At 44.3% G+C, this 16,943-nt stretch overlaps 1 protein-coding gene across 1 annotated transcript; it reads left to right on the top strand.

The window, feature by feature from the left end:
• The first annotated feature begins 2,864 nt into the window (after positions 1–2,864).
• LOC117348115 (proto-oncogene Mas-like) lies at positions 2,865–3,866 on the top strand. Its single transcript, XM_033919817.1, has one exon. It carries the CDS (start codon positions 2,865–2,867, stop codon positions 3,864–3,866), a length of 1,002 nt encoding a protein of 333 aa, XP_033775708.1.
• The last annotated feature ends 13,077 nt before the right edge of the window (positions 3,867–16,943 follow it).

Raw genomic sequence — 16,943 nt, forward strand, 5'->3', positions numbered from 1 at the left:
GCAGAATACCAGGCAGCGCATTCCAAAGGTTGGCACCTGCTACAGACAGCATTTTTTTGCCCCAATCTTAACAAGAGAGACGAACAGCTTACCCTCCAAATTCAACTTCATACCATTTTCAGATCTCAAACATTTTATGAGAAACCTTAGACAAGTCTGAAAATTCTTCAACAGAAAACAATTTCACCTTGTGGTTCAATCACTAATCCTAGGCCTACTGCAACATACTATACCTCCCCTGACCAACAACAAAGATGAAACAACTCCAAACAATACAAAATACAGCCCTAAGACTTATCTACTCTTTGAAAAAATACGACCACATCACGGAGGCCTACCACGACTCACACTGGCTCCCAATACAAGCCAGAATACACTTCAAATTCCTTTGCCTACTATTCAAAGCTATAAACGGAAACAGCCCTTCCTACTGGAACTATTGACTAACTCATTCCACCTCAATAAGACACAGGAGAACCCACACAATATTCACACACCTGCCAACCAAAAATGTCAAACGAAGAAAAATATAAGACAACCTTCTGGCCACCAGAACAGCAAAACTGGACCGACAACTCACCAGTCTGCTGACTTCAACCACAGACTACAAAACTTTCAAAAAAGAAACAAAAACCTTACTCTTCAAAAAACACGTAAAACCAATATAACTTTACCAATAAAGTTCCAAACTCCACCGGCATTACCAATCTACTCCTTAGAAAATTAGAAAAATATTCCTATATAATCTTATGTATTAAGATCATAACAATTCTTATGTAATCCGCCTTGAACTGCAAGGTAAAGGCGGAATAGAATTCACTAATGTAATTCAATAGATTTCAAAAAAACTCCTTTAGTGCCCTTGGGGAAATGTGATGTAAGATTATACATAAAACTTCATGCATGGGGCTGCGACAAGAACTTGAAAGGACACGAAATTCTAAATTCCCTTTGAAGTGAATGCATGTAAGGTCCGAGGTGAATGTATGGGGTATCAGGTCAAAAGCGCGCCGGGACAAAGGCGCGCCCAGACAATTGAGCGCAGCGCGCGCCGCCGCGCCACTCTAAATTAATGTTTTTAGGGCTCCGACGGGGGGGCGTGGGGGGGGAACCCCCCCATTTTACTTAATAGACAACGTGCTGCGTTGTGGGGGCATTGTGGGGGGTGTGGGGGGTTGTAACCCCCCACATTTTACTGAAAACTAAACTTCCCTGTTTTTAGGGAAAAAGTTAAGTTTACAGTAAAATGTGGAGGGTTACAACCCCCCAAACCCCCCCACAACGCCGGCGCGATGTCTATTAAGTAAACTGGGGGGGTTCCCCAACAAAACCCCCCGTCGGAGCCCCTAAAAACAGTAATTTAGAGCGGCGCGGTGGCGCGCACTGCGCTCAATTGTCGGTGTGCGCTTTTGTCTTTCGCGCCATTGTCTATGAACCGAATGTATGGCCTTCCGAGATGAAATGTAGTTAATCATATCAGAAATCACAACCACACTTCGCTTTATCATTAGTGCGGTTTATGAAATTTATTTAAGAAAAGAACACCACATTTATAGGAAAGAGAAAAAAAAGTTAAAATAAAAATTGCTGTCAGTTTAATAGAAGCTGCAACATTAAAACCATCCTAGGCAATTAAAAAAAACATTTCTTAGGGTAGGAGAGTTCATTTCGCATTTCAATTGGAAGGGAATTCCACAGGGAAGGACCAGAGGCAAATCATTAAGGCAGATATAGGGGTCCTTTTACTAAGATGCTCCTTAGTAAAAGGACCCCATAATTGTTTAACTAATGTTATTTTAGTTAATCATATCAGAACACACAAATATCTTTATCATGAAAGCAGGCCATAACCTTCCATCCTTTTGATGGCCTTATGCATAAGTCTACATATATTGAAAACCATTCAAAGAATCAAAAAGGACTGTAGACTATAAATTAAAATCCTTAAATAGTTAAAATTATTTTATGTGCAGGGACAAGCCTCAGATAATGGAGTAAATCTTCCCATTCTGGGATTTCTTCAAGAGAAAGAAACCATCTTTTCTTGTATTCCTTATGACATCACTGGCTTAAGCCCCACCTCCCTACCAAATAATTAATTCTTATTCATATACTGCTTCCTATAATTCATCTATATAAACTTTTTATTCACCAACATGAATGATATACACAGAACCGAGAGATTCCTATAATTCATTAATCTCACTATTTACATGATCTCAAATTTTATTTCATTCACTATTTATTAATTTTTAAAATTCTAATATAATAAACTCTCAATTATGGTGTGGGATTCATATATTCTCTACAAAAGTCCACAAGCCAATTTGATACTCAAAACCAACAGGAAAGGATTTTAATTTATAGTCTACAGTCCTTTTGATTCTTTCAATGGTTTTCAATATATGTATATTTACTCAATAGAATAACCATTTAACTTTTGCTTATGCATAAGTCTGACATAGTTATTCCTTGGTAATTTCATTCTTTTGTTTTTAGATTCATCATAAGAAAAGAAAACACGGATGAGAGAAGCTGGGGGTATACTGCCTGAAAAAGAGAGTTGATCGAGTCGGAAGGCATCTGGTTGTTCTTTTTATAACTGGCACGGTAGAACTTTAATTCTGAGAACTTCAGTAATCTGTCAAGTGAAGAAGAGGATTGTCTCTTAATCACAAACATCTGATATGTTGCACTTTTGGCTTTTTTGATTTCCGAATACTAAAGGTCAGGCTCCAATCATTAGGAGCTCTGTCGACTATCTTTCCATCTGCATTTTCTGATCTAGGATCACTCAAAGGTACTGAAGTGTATTCAGTTTAGCCAGAACAACTTAAAAGTTTCTTGACTACTTTGAGAAGACCATGATACCTCTATCCACCACTGCAGAGACACTGCAAACCTGGACAGCTGGGGCAAACCGCTACATGGAGTACACACGCTCACCTGGCCTCATATTCACTCTGTTGTTCTTCTCTTCCTTCGGATCCATTGGGAATGGTATTGTCATTTGGTTCCTTGGTTTCAAGATCAAGAAGAGCCCCTTCACCATCTACATCCTGAACTTGGCTATAGCAGATATGACTTTTCTTCTTTGCATATCCTTTTACCAGCTAATTTTTCTTCTGCGTCCAGAGTTTCATGTCCTAACAGTCCTTCTGAAAAATGCTGACAAGCTGCTTATTCTGGCAGTTATGTGTATTTTTGCCTATAACACCAGCCTTTACCTCCTAACATCAATCAGTATAGAGAGGTGTCTGTCTGTCATGTACCCAATCTGGTATCGATGCCGGCGCCCAAAACATCAGTCTGCCCTTGTGTGTACCCTTCTGTGGATACTGTCCTGCTTAGTCTCTTTGGCTGAATATATTGTCTGTGACAGACGTCCTGTCTTCTCTGTTGTCAAGGATGTCTTGCTTCTTCAACACAGCCAATGCCAAGCAGCCTACATCTTGGTCTGCATCTTAAGTTTCTTGATCTTCACTCCCCTTATGGTGCTGTCCAGTGTGGTCCTTCTCATCAAGATAAAGCAGAACTCCTGGAGACACCATTCCTCAAAGCTCTACCTAGTCATTGTGGTCACAGTGGTCTTGTTCCTGCTCTTTGCTTTGCCCATAAGGGTTCTCCTGCTCTTGACCTATCAGCATTGGACTTTCCCTTCCCCCATGGCATTTGATATCTCAATTTTATTGTGCTCCATAAATAGTGCAGCTGACCCCTTCGTCTATTTCTTTGTGGGCAGTCAGGGGCCGAAAAGTGGACTGACCCTTCGAGTTATGCTTCAGAGGGTCTTTAGGGAGGAGGCAGAGCCTGAGCAGCGTGAAGCAGGGACCCCAACTGGCAACATGGTAGAGGCAGAGGTCTGAGATGTCTGATTTCACGTCTTACTATCCCTCCTCTCACGTTCCCTTCTTGCAACGTCTTTCCATGTGTCTTTCTGTCCTCCTCCTTCCTTTTTTCTTAGTAATCTACTATCTTGTGTCCCAATACCTCTTTCCCGTCCCTTTCAGCACCCATCTTTCACTCTCCTTTCTTGTGTTATGAAAACCGGTATACCCTGGGGGTGGAGGACGGAGAGAAGTGAGCAACATCTGCATATATATATATATATATATATATAGGTTGGCAAGTTCTGGGAGGTGGCCAAGAGCATAATCATCAGAAAAGGGTCTTGACAATCACAAAAACTCAAGACATCAACACTTTAAACCAGGGGTATCCAACCTTTTGGCTTCCCTGGACCGCATTGGCCGGAAAAATGTTTCTGGGGCCGCACAAATGCGCAAACGCTGCAGCAAGACAGAGGAGGGAGCCAGCAAGATGGTAAACACCCGGGGGCAGCAGAGGAAAACACTGCATCGCCCTCGACCAGGGCCGCACAAAATATTTCACGGGGCCGCATGCAGCCCTCGGGCCACAGGTTGGACACCCCTGCTTTAAACCGTTCACCTTCATGTCTATTCAATGTGCAAATAAGGAGCCACACAACGGACTCTCTTCCCTAATAAGGCAGTTCATTGACAAATTGTTCTAAATCAAGTTATTTCTCAAGGGATTTACTAAACCGAGGTAAATGATCATCGCAGTATAGTAAATCCCATATACGAGCCAGGAAAAAGCATTTCCAGATCTCTCCCTAAGCCATGGTCTTACAGGAGCAACTAACCCTGAATGAATTCCCACTACCCAGTGGCATTGTAAGGGGAGTGCGGGTGGGGGGGGGGCGGTCTTGCTCAGGGTGCTGGCACGCCTCCTCCTCTTCACTCCCCCTTACCACTCTTCCCCCTGCTGTGCGTATGCCCTTACCCTGCACCTTTTTAACTTCGGCACGCAAATCCACCAACTTGGTGCCCGCGTCAACTTTAGTGCTCTCTTTGATGCCTAGGAAGTGACATTAAAGAGAGTGCCGAAGCCGTCACTCCGTGCCTGACTGTCGTCCCTGTAATTTTGCTAGTGTTCACTGGGGGGAGCCCAAGAGAGCAACAAGCTAGAACAAGCTCAGGCAGGTTAGGGCATGGCTCTCCTCCTGAAAAGCCTTCAGACTTCTTTAGGCTATGAGAGAGGATAGGGAAGAGGAACAAGCCTCTCCTTACTGAGGAGGTTTCCAGCTCCAAACAGGGTAATGGCCCAGTCCCCATGGAAATAGAGGAGGCTGGCTCCTCTATGAACTTGGCAGCAACTTCTCAAGAGGAGCAGATGGAATTAGAGGAAGAGTTGATCCCTGCAGGTCTTTTCCAAGAATCTGAAGTAATGGATGTGAGTGTGGTTACTAAGCACTACTGTGAACATGGCTGTATGTGGTTTACTGAGTTTGGAACTTGTTTTGGAATAACCCTGTTTTGCTGCTTTTGGTTTTCTTGTGGTGACATTTTTCATTTTGTTACCTGAGCTGGACTGTTTGTGGGGACATTGGCAGGTTCCCTGTGTTTCAAACCCCCAATTGTTTGGACTTTATATGGGGTGGGGCATTAGTCTGTGTCCTGAAGAAAAGGACTGAGGTGGTGGTTTTTTTCTCCTCTTTCCTTATGATTTGTGCACTGTGGTTTGCTGGCTGCAAGAATTTCTAGTTTTACTTTGCAGTAAGGATTGTGCAGGGTGCTGAGTCTTGCCTTGATGAGGAAGAGACTTGCCACTATCTGGGTGGGCATTTTGGAGCTGATTACTGAGTTACGACATAAAGCAAACCTTAGGCAATTCTTCCGGCCCCACTGTTTTCTTTTCTTGAGCTGGAGGCTTCTGTGTGTTCAGGTAGTTTTGGAGTGCTTGGACTACTAAAGCATATAAGGACTTACCTGGAGTCTGCTTTAGGCAGGCTTAGTGCAAAGGACTCTGAAACAAACTGTTTACAAAAGTAAGGTTTTGATTTTTTTTTTTTTTTGGGGGGGGGGAGAAATCCTGGAAGCTACACAGGATTTTTCCCAGTTGTTTGTTTTTCTGCATTGGAGTGCATTGAAGTGCTTTGGGTACATTCTGATATTAAAGCCCTATTGGATTGCTTGCAGTGAGGACTTTGTGGTTTGGGTTTGGTTTGTTGTTTTTTTACTCCCTTTTGAGTAGCGCCCTGAGTTCAGTGCTTGCTATGGCCATTCGGGGCGCTGTTGTCCTGTTCTTGGGAACCCCAGGTGGCTACAGTATGTACTATTTGTAATTCACTTTGGATAAAAGCAGAATAGAAATAATAAACTATTATTACCCTTTCTCCCCACAGGGAAAGCCTGCAATCAAATCAAAATCCCATCCCCCACAAAAAATTCCAGAGACTCTTCCTTCCTATCTGTCACTCTCTGATTATAATGGAACAGGAATGGTTCTACAGCCCATCCCACCCCGCTAGATCCTATCATCCAGAATGGTGCTGGCTGACCTGAGGATCCTACAATATTTATTATTTGGATATTGGTTTGTGCCTTTTTCAGTTGTAACTCAAGAAGAATTGCATTCAAGTAGAGCTGGCTCTGTCCATCTCCCTCTATCCCGAGCAGTGGCCAAGGCAACTGCTATTTAAAGGGCTTATATAAGCAAATAAAGTAGACAGAAGGAGGAAGGGTCGGGGCCAGGGCGGGCAAGAGAATGGTGGTGAAAGATGCAAAGCCAACTGGGGCGCACCAAACTTTTATGGCAGCTAGGTGAGAGTAGAAATTTTTCACAACAAAAAGACAATTTACCAAGAGGAGTTGGCAAGAAGAGAAAGAAGTCTTTGGGTAGCGGAGTAGAGGATGGAGCCTATAGGGAAGGGATTAGGTGGCAGAAGAGCCAACATTTCAAAATTATTGAGGGTGCTAAACCCAATACCTTTCCCTGGACATAGTCATTATTTGGGGTGCTCAAGCACCCATAGAGTCTGCGCTTTTGCTAGGTGGCTGAGGAGAGAGGAAAGGGGGTAGAAGGAGAGGAAAAGACAAATACAGAAGACTAATGAAGTGGAGGCAGTGGGGCAAGCAAAAGGAAGAATGAGGTGGGTGAATGGGAAGGGGAGGGAAAAAACTTCCATATGGATAGATCAAAGGAATGATGGGTGGAAGGAAGGGTTGGAGAGAAACCGATGAGTCGGAGGAAAGAAGGGTTTCAGGAGTTCCCTTGATCATTTATTTAAAAACTTTTCCTTCCCTTACCAACAGCAAGAGGAGAAGCAGAGAAGAGCAGCGGTATTAGAAGTGGCAGGATGGAAGCTGTTCTTCTCCGCAATGGTTATAACATTAATAATAATAATAATTTTATTTTTGTATACCGCCATACCCAGGGAGTTCTAGGCGGTTCACAACAAATAGATGAGTTACATACAGTGCGATTGAAAAAAGAAGAACATAACAAGGCAATCGAAGGGTCAAACTAGTTTACATTGACAATTTAAGTGAAGGAAGGGCTAATACAGAGCACATACGGTATGTACTGTAAGAAAGTACAATTGAATTTATGAGAGGGGGGAACAAAGCATATTATATGAGAGGGACGGGGCAGGGATCTTGGAAGGGGGGGAGGAGGGGGAAAAAGTAAAGAAAGGTGGGCAGTGTTGAGGGGGGAGGGGAGAGTTAAGGATTTGATCTGTTGCAAAGAAGAGTGTTCGATCTGTTTTCTAATGTGGAGAGGGGGAGCGTTAAGGCGGAAGAGGGGAGCATTAAGGATTTGGTCCATTGAAAAGTAGAGTTTTGAGCTTTTTTCTAAAGTGGAGGTATGAAGAGGTGTCAAGTATAATTTGGGCGAGCCATGAGTTTAGTTTGGCTGCTTGAAAAGAGAAGGTTCGTTCGAGGAATCTTTTAAGATGACATGATTTCAGTGAGGGGAAAGCGAACATAATTATTCTGCGGGAACTCTTATTATTATAGTTCAGGTTGAAGTGGGGGTAAAGATAGTCTGGTGACATACCCGATACGGTTTTGTAGCAGATGCAAGAGAACTTAAATAGGACTCTGGATTCGAATGGCAGCCAGTGCAACTTGTGGTAGAAGGGGGATATGTGTTCCCATTTCTTCAGGCCAAAGATAAGGCGGACCAATCTCAGCTTCTTGGTGACTTTCTTGAAGGCGCCTAGATAAATGATGTTACAGTAGTCCAGGATTAGTGGTGGTGGATCTGTAATAAGAACATAAGAACATAAGAACTGCCTTCTCCGGATCAGACCTTCGGTCCATCAAGTCCGGCGATCCGCACACGCGGAGGCCCTGCCAGGTGTACACCTGGCTTAATTTATAGTCCACCATATCCTTATATGCCTCTCTTAAGGAGATATGCATCTAGTTTGCTCTTGAAGCCTAGGACGGTCGATTCCGTCATAATCTCCTCTGGGAGGGCATTCCAGGTGTCAACCACTCTCTGAGTGAAGCAGAACTTCCTGACATTAGTCCTGAACCTGTCCCCCCTTAGCTTCATTACATGTCCTCTAGTCCGTGTCAAATTGGACAATGTAAATAATCTTCTCTGCTCTATTTTGTCGATTCCTTTCAGTATTTTGAAGGTCTCGATCATATCCCCACGCAGTCTCCTTTTCTCAAGGGAGAACAATCCTAGTGTTATAAGTCTGTCCTCGTATTCCAGTTTCTCCATACCCTTCACCAGTTTTGTTGCTCGTCTCTGCACCCTCTCCAGCAGTTTTATATCCTTCTTTAGGTAGGGAGACCAATGTTGGACGCAGTATTCCAAGTGTGGTCTGACCATTGCCCTATAAAGCGGCATTATAACTTTCTCCGATCTACTCGAGATTCCTTTCTTTATCATGCCCAACATTCTATTTGCCTTCTTTGCCGCTGCCGCGCATTGTGCCGACGGCTTCAGGGTCCTATCTATCAGTACACCCAGGTCCTTTTCTTGTTCACTCTTCCCCAAAGTTGCACCTGACATTGTATACTCGTATTCCTTATTTTTATTGCCTAAATGCATTACCTTGCATTTCTCCACATTGAACTTCATCTGCCATTTCTCCGCCCATGTTTCTAACCGACACAAGTCGCTCTGGAGTTTCTCTCTATCATCCTGCGATCTGATTGCCCGGCATAATTTTGTATCGTCTGCAAACTTGATGATCTCACTGGATGTTCCTTCCTCCAGGTCATTGATATAAATATTAAAAAGGATCGGCCCAAGTACCGAGCCCTGGGGTACACCACTAGTCACTTTCTCCCAGTCGGAGAACTTCCCATTTATGCCCACTCTCTGCTTTCGGTTTTCCAGCCATTTGCCTATCCACCTTTGTATATCCCCCTCTATGCCATGGCTTTGTAGTTTCCTGAGAAGTCTTTCGTGTGGAACTTTGTCGAACGCTTTCTGGAAGTCCAAGTATATTATGTCCACCGGCTTCCCACTATCAATTTGCTCATTCACGGTCTCAAAAAATTGGAGTAAATTCGTCAAACATGATTTCCCTTTCCTGAATCCATGTTGACTGGGTTTCATCAAGTCGTGTGCGTTCAAGTGCCGGACTATGCTATCCTTGATCAGTGCTTCAAACCATCTTGCCAGGGACAGACGTAAGACTCACAGGTCTATAGTTGCCCGGTTCCCCTCTCGATCCTTTTTTGAAAATTGGGGTGACGTTCGCTATCCTCCAGTCGTCCGGTATCTGTCCAGTTCTGATTGTCAGATTTGCAAGTTTTTGCAATAACTCTCCGATTTCAACCTTCAATTCCTTTAAGACTCTCAGATGAATCCCATCCGGTCCAGGGGATTTGTCACTTTTAAGTTTGTCGATCTGATAGTATATCTGGTCTAAGTCCACTTCAACTGTGGTGAGGCTGTCTTCTATTTCTCCTGCAAACACTTTCTCCGCTTCAGGTATTGTTGAGGTGTCCTCCTTCGTAAAGACGGACGCAAAGAAGGAATTTAGTTTGTCTGCGATTTGTTTATCTTCCTTGATGTACCCTTTTCTTCCCTGGTCGTCCAGGGGTCCCACTGCCTCTTTTGCAGGTTTTTTCCCTTTCACGTATCTAAAGAAGGGCTTGAAGTTTTTGGCCTCCTGGGCTATTTTTTCCTCATATTCCTGTTTTGCATCCCTCACCGCCTTGTGACATTTCTTCTGATCATCTTTATGTTTGTTCCAGGCTTCGGTTGTCTTTATGCATTTCCATTTTTTGAAAGAGTCCTTCTTTTCTTTTATGGCTTCCTTCACCTGTATGGTAAGCCATGCTGGTTCTCTTTTGCTCTTTGTTCTCCGATCTTTGGAAATCCTCGGAATGTAGAGATCTTGTGCTTCTGTGATAGTATTTTTCAGTAGGGTCCATGCCTGATCAACCGTTTCAAGTTTGTCCACCATCTTCTCGAGTCGTTTTTCTACCATGGCTCTCATGCTATCGTATTTACCCTTTTTAAAGTTCAAGGTGGTGGTTAAGGTTTTGGCATGTTTCCCTTTCCCGATGTCAAGTTTAAAGTTGATTACATTGTGATCACTCGTTCCCAGTGGAACCATGACTTCCACTTCTGTTATCGGTCCCGTGAGGCCATTTAGGACCAAGTCCAAGGTGGCGTTGCCTCTTGTCGGCTCTTTTACCATTTGTTCCAGGAAGCAATCCCCTAGCACCTCCAGGAACTTGGCTTCCTTGCCGCAGTTGGAGGTTGCTAGTTTCCAGTCTATCCCTGGGAAATTGAAGTCTCCCAATATAATTACATTGCCTGTCTTGCATTCTTGTTTGATTTCCTCCATCATTTCTGAGTCAGTTTCCTCCGCCTGTCCTGGTGGACGATAGTAAAGGCCAATTTTCGTATCTGCGCCATATTGACCAGGAATTTTGATCCAGAGTGACTCAAGCTTCTCTTTCATTTCTGTTGTAACCATTTCAACAGAATCTATTCCCTCCTTAACATATAGAGCAATACCTCCACCTTTCTGCCCTACTCGATCTCTTCTATACAGTTTGTATCCCTGTAGTACTGTGTCCCATTTGTTTTCTTCATTCCACCATGTTTCTGTTATGCCAATGATATCCAATATGTCATGTCTTGCTATTGTCTCTAGTTCCCCCATTTTGTTACCCAGACTTCTAGCATTCGTATACATACATCTAAGTTCCCTTCGTGTTACCTTTTTGGACCTTCTACTCTTGGCCGTCCCTGTAGTTTCAATTACGGTATCCTTTACTGCTCCTGTGTTATCACCCTTGTTTGCTGTGTGGTCGTCCCCTCCTGTGTCTGAGTTGTCCCTTCCTGCTTTTTCTCCCTTATTGGCTGTGAGGTCGTCTTCTCTTGTGTAGGTGTAGTTGTCCTTGGCTTCTTCGTCGGGGCATCCTGCTATCCGTACCATCGACCGGTGGTCGACTGTCGGCTTTCCCCTATCTTTCAGTTTAAAGCCTTCTCGATTGCCTTCTTCATGTTGCCTGCCAAAACTCTTGCTCCTTCCTTGTTGAGGTGTAGTCCGTCCCTTCTGTAGTACTTGCTTTTTCCCCAGAACGCCGTCCAGTTGCGCACGAAGCCGAAGCCTTCTTCTTCGCACCATCGTCTCATCCAGGCGTTGATTACTTGCAATTCCCCTTGTCTCTTTCCATCCGCTCTTGGTACTGGGAGGATCTCAGAGAAGGCCACCTTCACCTCCCTGATCTTCAGTTGTCTTCCGAGTGAGCGGAGCTGGCCCTTCATCTCTTCCCTGTCATACTTCCGCCCGCTCACATCATTTGTTCCCACGTGGATAAGTACAGCGGTGTCCTCTCCCCCTGCTCCATCTATGATCCTGGAGATCCTGTTGGTCACATCCTTCACTCTTGCTCCAGGCAGACAGGTGACAACTCTGTCCTCTCTTCCTCCTGCGGTGTGGCTGTCCACATGTCGTATGATGGAGTCGCCTACGATGATCCCCATCTTCTTTATTCGGGAGTTCCTTGGGGGGCGTAGGTCCACGTCCTTGGAGTAGGGCCAGTCTTCTTCCTCCAATGATACTCTTGAAATTGTTTCCTGTTCTTTGGGTGGGGCGATGTCTTCCTGTGCTCTCACTATTCCTCCTGGTGTGCGGTTGTCTCCTACCTCGTCTTCGGTTTCTTCTGTGTTTGCATGGGTGTCTTCTCTCCTCACATCGGTTTCCTGAGTACAGTTTTCCAGCCCTGGGATCTCTATGTGGTGCTGATGAGCTTCCTCTATGAACATTTCTAGTTCCTTGACCTCGTCGTTTGGGCTGTACTCCACTAGAATCTTCTCCTGTGCTCGGATTCTGTCTTCGAGTTCCATCACTGTTCCTTCCAGTAGTCTTACCTGATATTTCAAGTTATCCATCTCCATGCATCCATGCAACCCCTGTTCCTCTCACTGGTTAGATATAGTGGCCATTGAGGGCATCAGGCCCACTAAATAATAGGTGATTCCAGTGTCAATTCCTGGCAGGGGAGGGAGAAAAGATTTTAAGGCTAAGGACCATGGGGCTCATTTCCAAAAAAGATAAGACCTATAAAGGTCGGAACAGCGCACAGCATTCAGCGTGTTGGCTGGCGCTTATAATCGTTTTCGCAGTTATGTAAAGGTTGGGGGGCTAGATACAAATGTTTTACCAGGGGCATACCATAGCCCTCCTGTACAGAAACTTGAAGTCCAAAATCTTGTTTAAAGAAATGTGATTTAAGTAAGGTGTTAAAAAAACAAACTGGTCTCTGCCCGAAATTCTTTTGACAGACTATTCCACAGCGTAGGGGTCAGCCCCAAAGACGCCCCCAGCACTAAAAAATTTTTCTATTTTTTAGCACTTGGGTGGCATGTGCCAAACACAAAACTGCTGTGGGATGCCTGAGTGGGCCCGGGGTAGTGGATTTTAATCTGCGGTTAGCACAAAACCAATTTCTTTTTACCGGTAGATCTGCAATTCATCAAATCGTTAGCACTCGAACATGAGTCAATGGCACCTAACTCCTGAGCAGGTTGTAGTGCGTAACACAGCTTAGTAAAAAGCTCCAAATTATGATAACACTAGAATAAAAATATGTAGAAAAAGGACAATAATAAGAATAATTCCTACATTCTGGTCAGTCACATTTCTCGTCTGGTGGTAGATGTGACATATTTTTCTGGTATGTGTGTGTCTGTGACCAGGCAAAGAGGAGGCCATTTTTGAAAGACTATGGGCTCCTTATATCAAGGCGCGCTACGGGGATTAGCGCTTCAGACATTTTATCACTCGCTAACCCCCGTGGCAGCCTAAAATCCTAACGCCTCGTCAATGGAGGCGTTAGGTACTAGCGCGGCAGGCGGTTTAACGCACGGTATTCCGCGCACCTTTGTAAAAGGACCCCTATATTTCTGCAATCTGTTTAATTTGGCTCTTTTTAAAAATTTGATGTGTTTCTTGGTCTAGCCCCCAACACCAAATTTGGTCCAGGTCTGCTAATTTTTCAAAAAGTTAATTTTCCTTAAACAAGATGGGACATTCCGTTGGGTTAGAAAGAATAAGAGGGGGGTTAGGGCAATTTCCTGGAGGAAAAGTCCATAAATATTATTAGCTAACTAGACTGGGGAAAGCCATTGCTTATTCTTTGAGGTGAACAATAAGGAATGGATTTATTCTTTGGCATCCTGGTAAGTTCTTACGAACTGGATTGGCCACTGTTGGGAACAGGATGCTGAACTCAATGGACCTTTGCTCTTAGGCAAGGGTGTCAAACGTCAGTCCTGAAGGGCCGCAATCCGGTCAATGAATATGCATGAGATCTATTTGCATGCACTGCTTTCCGTATGCAAATAGATCTCAAGCATATTCATTGGGGAAATCCTGAAAACCTGACTGGATTGCGGCCCTCGAGGACCGCCATTTGACACCCCTATGTCTTAGGTAAGAAAACTGGACAGACTAGGAGGGCCAAATGGTCCCTATCCGCCAGCACCTACTCTGTTAGTGTGGCAAGTCAGAAAGCAAATCTTACAACATAAGAACTGCCATCTCCGGAACAGACCCTGGGTCTATCAAGTCCGGTGATCCGCTCACGCGGAGGCCCGGCCAGGTGTAACCTGGCGAAAACTTAGTCACCCATATCCCTCTATGCGCCTTTCGAGGAGATGTGCATCTAACTTGCCCTTAAATCCTAGAACGGTGGTTTCCGCAGCAATCTCCACCGGGAGAGCATTCCAGGTGTCCACCACTCGCTGTGTCCCCCCTCAGCTTCAGTCCATGACCTCTTGTCCTGGTCACATTTGACAACGTAAATAACTTTTTGTCCTGCTCTATCTTGTCGATTCCTTTTATTATTTTAAAACTCTCAAAACATCAAACGCCATCTTTTCCTAACTAAAACATTGTGCTTAATTAAACTTTACAAATGTCGAAAGAAAATGTTCTTTGTAAGAAGCATCTGGTGTTTTACATCCAGGAAATTCTGTTCTTTAATATGAATGTGTTTGTTTTACTGAGAGATTTATGGTGTTCAAATAAACTGTGAAAATAGTAATTCTCCATTAATGGTAATGTGTTACTTGTTCAACCGTGCCGCCGTTGCGTTCAGGGAAAGTCTGATTATTATTTTTTTTTTACTGCCTGTCACTAACGCTTAAGAAACAAATGATCAAAATCAGCTGATTTATGACCCGCCAGTCCATTCCCTGCTAATATTTATGAAAATGTAGTCAATATTGTTGGACCATTCAGCACCCAAATAAATGTTGAACCCTTTGGAGTTCAAGAAAGGAAGAAAGAAAATACCAGTAAGAGCTACTGAAGTCGGGGCAGGACCTGCAAAGGTTATTAAAAATGGCATTGAAGGGGAAGCACTTTTTAACTACTCATTTCATATCACTGAAAAGAAAAGTGTGGAATAACTTGTAGCTTTCATGGCTCCACATCATTTCTCCTCTTGGTTGGGCTGAGAACTTTTCAGTGTCCCCTTTGTATTGTGATGTCATAGTGCCTCATTCCACCAATGCCTAAGAGCCAACCTCCTTGGTGATGTCACTGGGCTGAGAACTTTTCAGTGATCCCCTCGTATTGTGATGTCATAATGCCTCATTCCACCAATGCCTAAGAGCCAACCTCCTCGGTGATGTCACCATGGCTTGGTTTCCTTATACTTGTGCCTATTTATTTAGATGCATGTGCTTCACTAAAACGAAATGTGCCAAAAGTGTGGAATAACTTGTAGGTTTCATGGCTCCACATCATTTCTCCTCTTGGTTGGGCTGAGAACTTTTCAGCAGCCCCTTGTATTTTATTTAAAAGTCCATCTATAACAGAGGTCTCAAAGTTCCTCCTTGAGGGCCACAGTCCGGTTGGGTTTTCAGGATTTGCCCAATGAATATGCACCAGATCTATGTGCATGCACTACTTTCAATGCATATTCATTGGGGGAAATCTAAAAACCCGACTGGATTGCGGCCCTCAAGGAGGGACTTTGAGATCCCTGATCTATAACATCTAAGAAGCTAGAATGATCAACAAAACAAGAAAATGTGTGAGAATTTGTTGTGAGTAAATCTCTTAAGAGTTCCAAATGCAATACCTTGAATCTGTCTAATGAGACTGATGTGTCCACATATCTATCTGTCCTCTGACAGCCACTAATCTTCTGCATCCCAGCTGGGAGTTCTGATCGACAAGTCGATGAAGCTGTCCGCACCATGTGCGGCGGCAGCAAAAAGGGCAAACAGAATGCTAGGAATGATAAAGAAGGGGGATCACGAACAGATCAGAGAAGGTTATCATGCCGCTGTACCGGGCCATGGTACGCCCTCACCTGGAGTACTGCGTACAGCGCTGGTCTCCGTACATGAAGAAGGACACGGTACTACTCGAAAGGGTCCAGAGAAGAGCGACTAAGATGGTTAAGGGGCTGGAGGAGCTGCCGTACAGCGAAAGATTAGAGAAACTGGGCCTCTTCTCTCTCGAACAGAGGAGATTGAGAGGGGACATGATCGAAACATTCAAGGTACTGAAGGGAATAGACTTAGTAGATAAGGACAGGTTGTTCACCCTCTCCAAGGTAGAGAGAATGAGAGGGCACTCTCTAAAGTTGAAAGGGGATAGATTCCGTACAAACGTAAGGAAGTTTTTCTTCACCCATAGAGTGGTAGAAAGCTGGAACACTCTTCCTGAGGCTGTTATAGGGGAAAACACCCTCCAGGGACTTAAGACAAAGTAGATAAAGACAGGTTGTTCACCCTATCCAAGGTAGGGAGAAGAAGAGGGCACTCTCTAAAGTTGAAAGGGGATAGATTCCAAACAAACGTAAGGAAGTTTTTCTTCACCCAGAGAGTGGTAGAAAGCTGGAACACTCTTCCTGAGGCTGTTATAGGGGAAAACACCCTCCAGGGACTTAAGACAAAGTAGATAAAGACAGACTGTTCACCCTCTCCAAGGTAGGGAGAAGAAGAGGGCACTCTCTAAAGTTGAAAGGGGATAGATTCCAAACAAACGTAAGGAAGTTCTTCTTCACCCAGAGAACATAAGAATTGCCACTGCTGAGTCAGACCAGTGGTCCATCATGCCCAGCAGTCCGCTCACGCGGCGTCTCTCTGGTCTAAGACCAGCACCCTAACCGAGACTAGCCCTACCAGCGCACGTTCTTGTTCAGCAGAAACTTGTCTAACTTTGTCTTGAATCCCTGGAGGGTGTTTTCACCTATGACAGAATCCGGAAGAGCGTTCCAGCTTTCTACCACTCTCTGGGTGAAGAAGAACTTCCTTACGTTTGTACGGAATCTATCCCCTTTCAACTTTAGAGAGTGCCCTCTTGTTCTCCCTACCTTGGAGAGGATGAACAACCTGTCCCTATCTACTAAGTCTATCTTAAATTCTCGGCCATGGCATAGTGGGTGGTGCAGAGGCACCAGGGGTAACTAGGCATCTCTGCTGTTGCCTTTTATTCTTGGCCATAGCACAGTGGGTAGGACATAGGGACCAGGGGGCGTTTATGCAGGATGCAATTTCAACTTGGTACCCTCCTGCTCCTCTATACTCCCATCGCTACCTCTGTTGCACATCCTGAGTTTAGGGCTGCATATTTAATGCATAATTAATGCATTAATTGCATTGAAAAACACTGGTCCAGCATCTGCAGT

Source organism: Geotrypetes seraphini, chromosome 14, assembly GCF_902459505.1.
Source record: "Geotrypetes seraphini chromosome 14, aGeoSer1.1, whole genome shotgun sequence".
NCBI lineage: Eukaryota > Metazoa > Chordata > Amphibia > Gymnophiona > Dermophiidae > Geotrypetes > Geotrypetes seraphini.

Coding starts and splice junctions, on each gene's coding strand:
- LOC117348115 (XM_033919817.1), top strand. CDS start 2,865: ATGATACCTCTATCCACCACTGCAGAGACACTGCAAACCTGGACAGCT.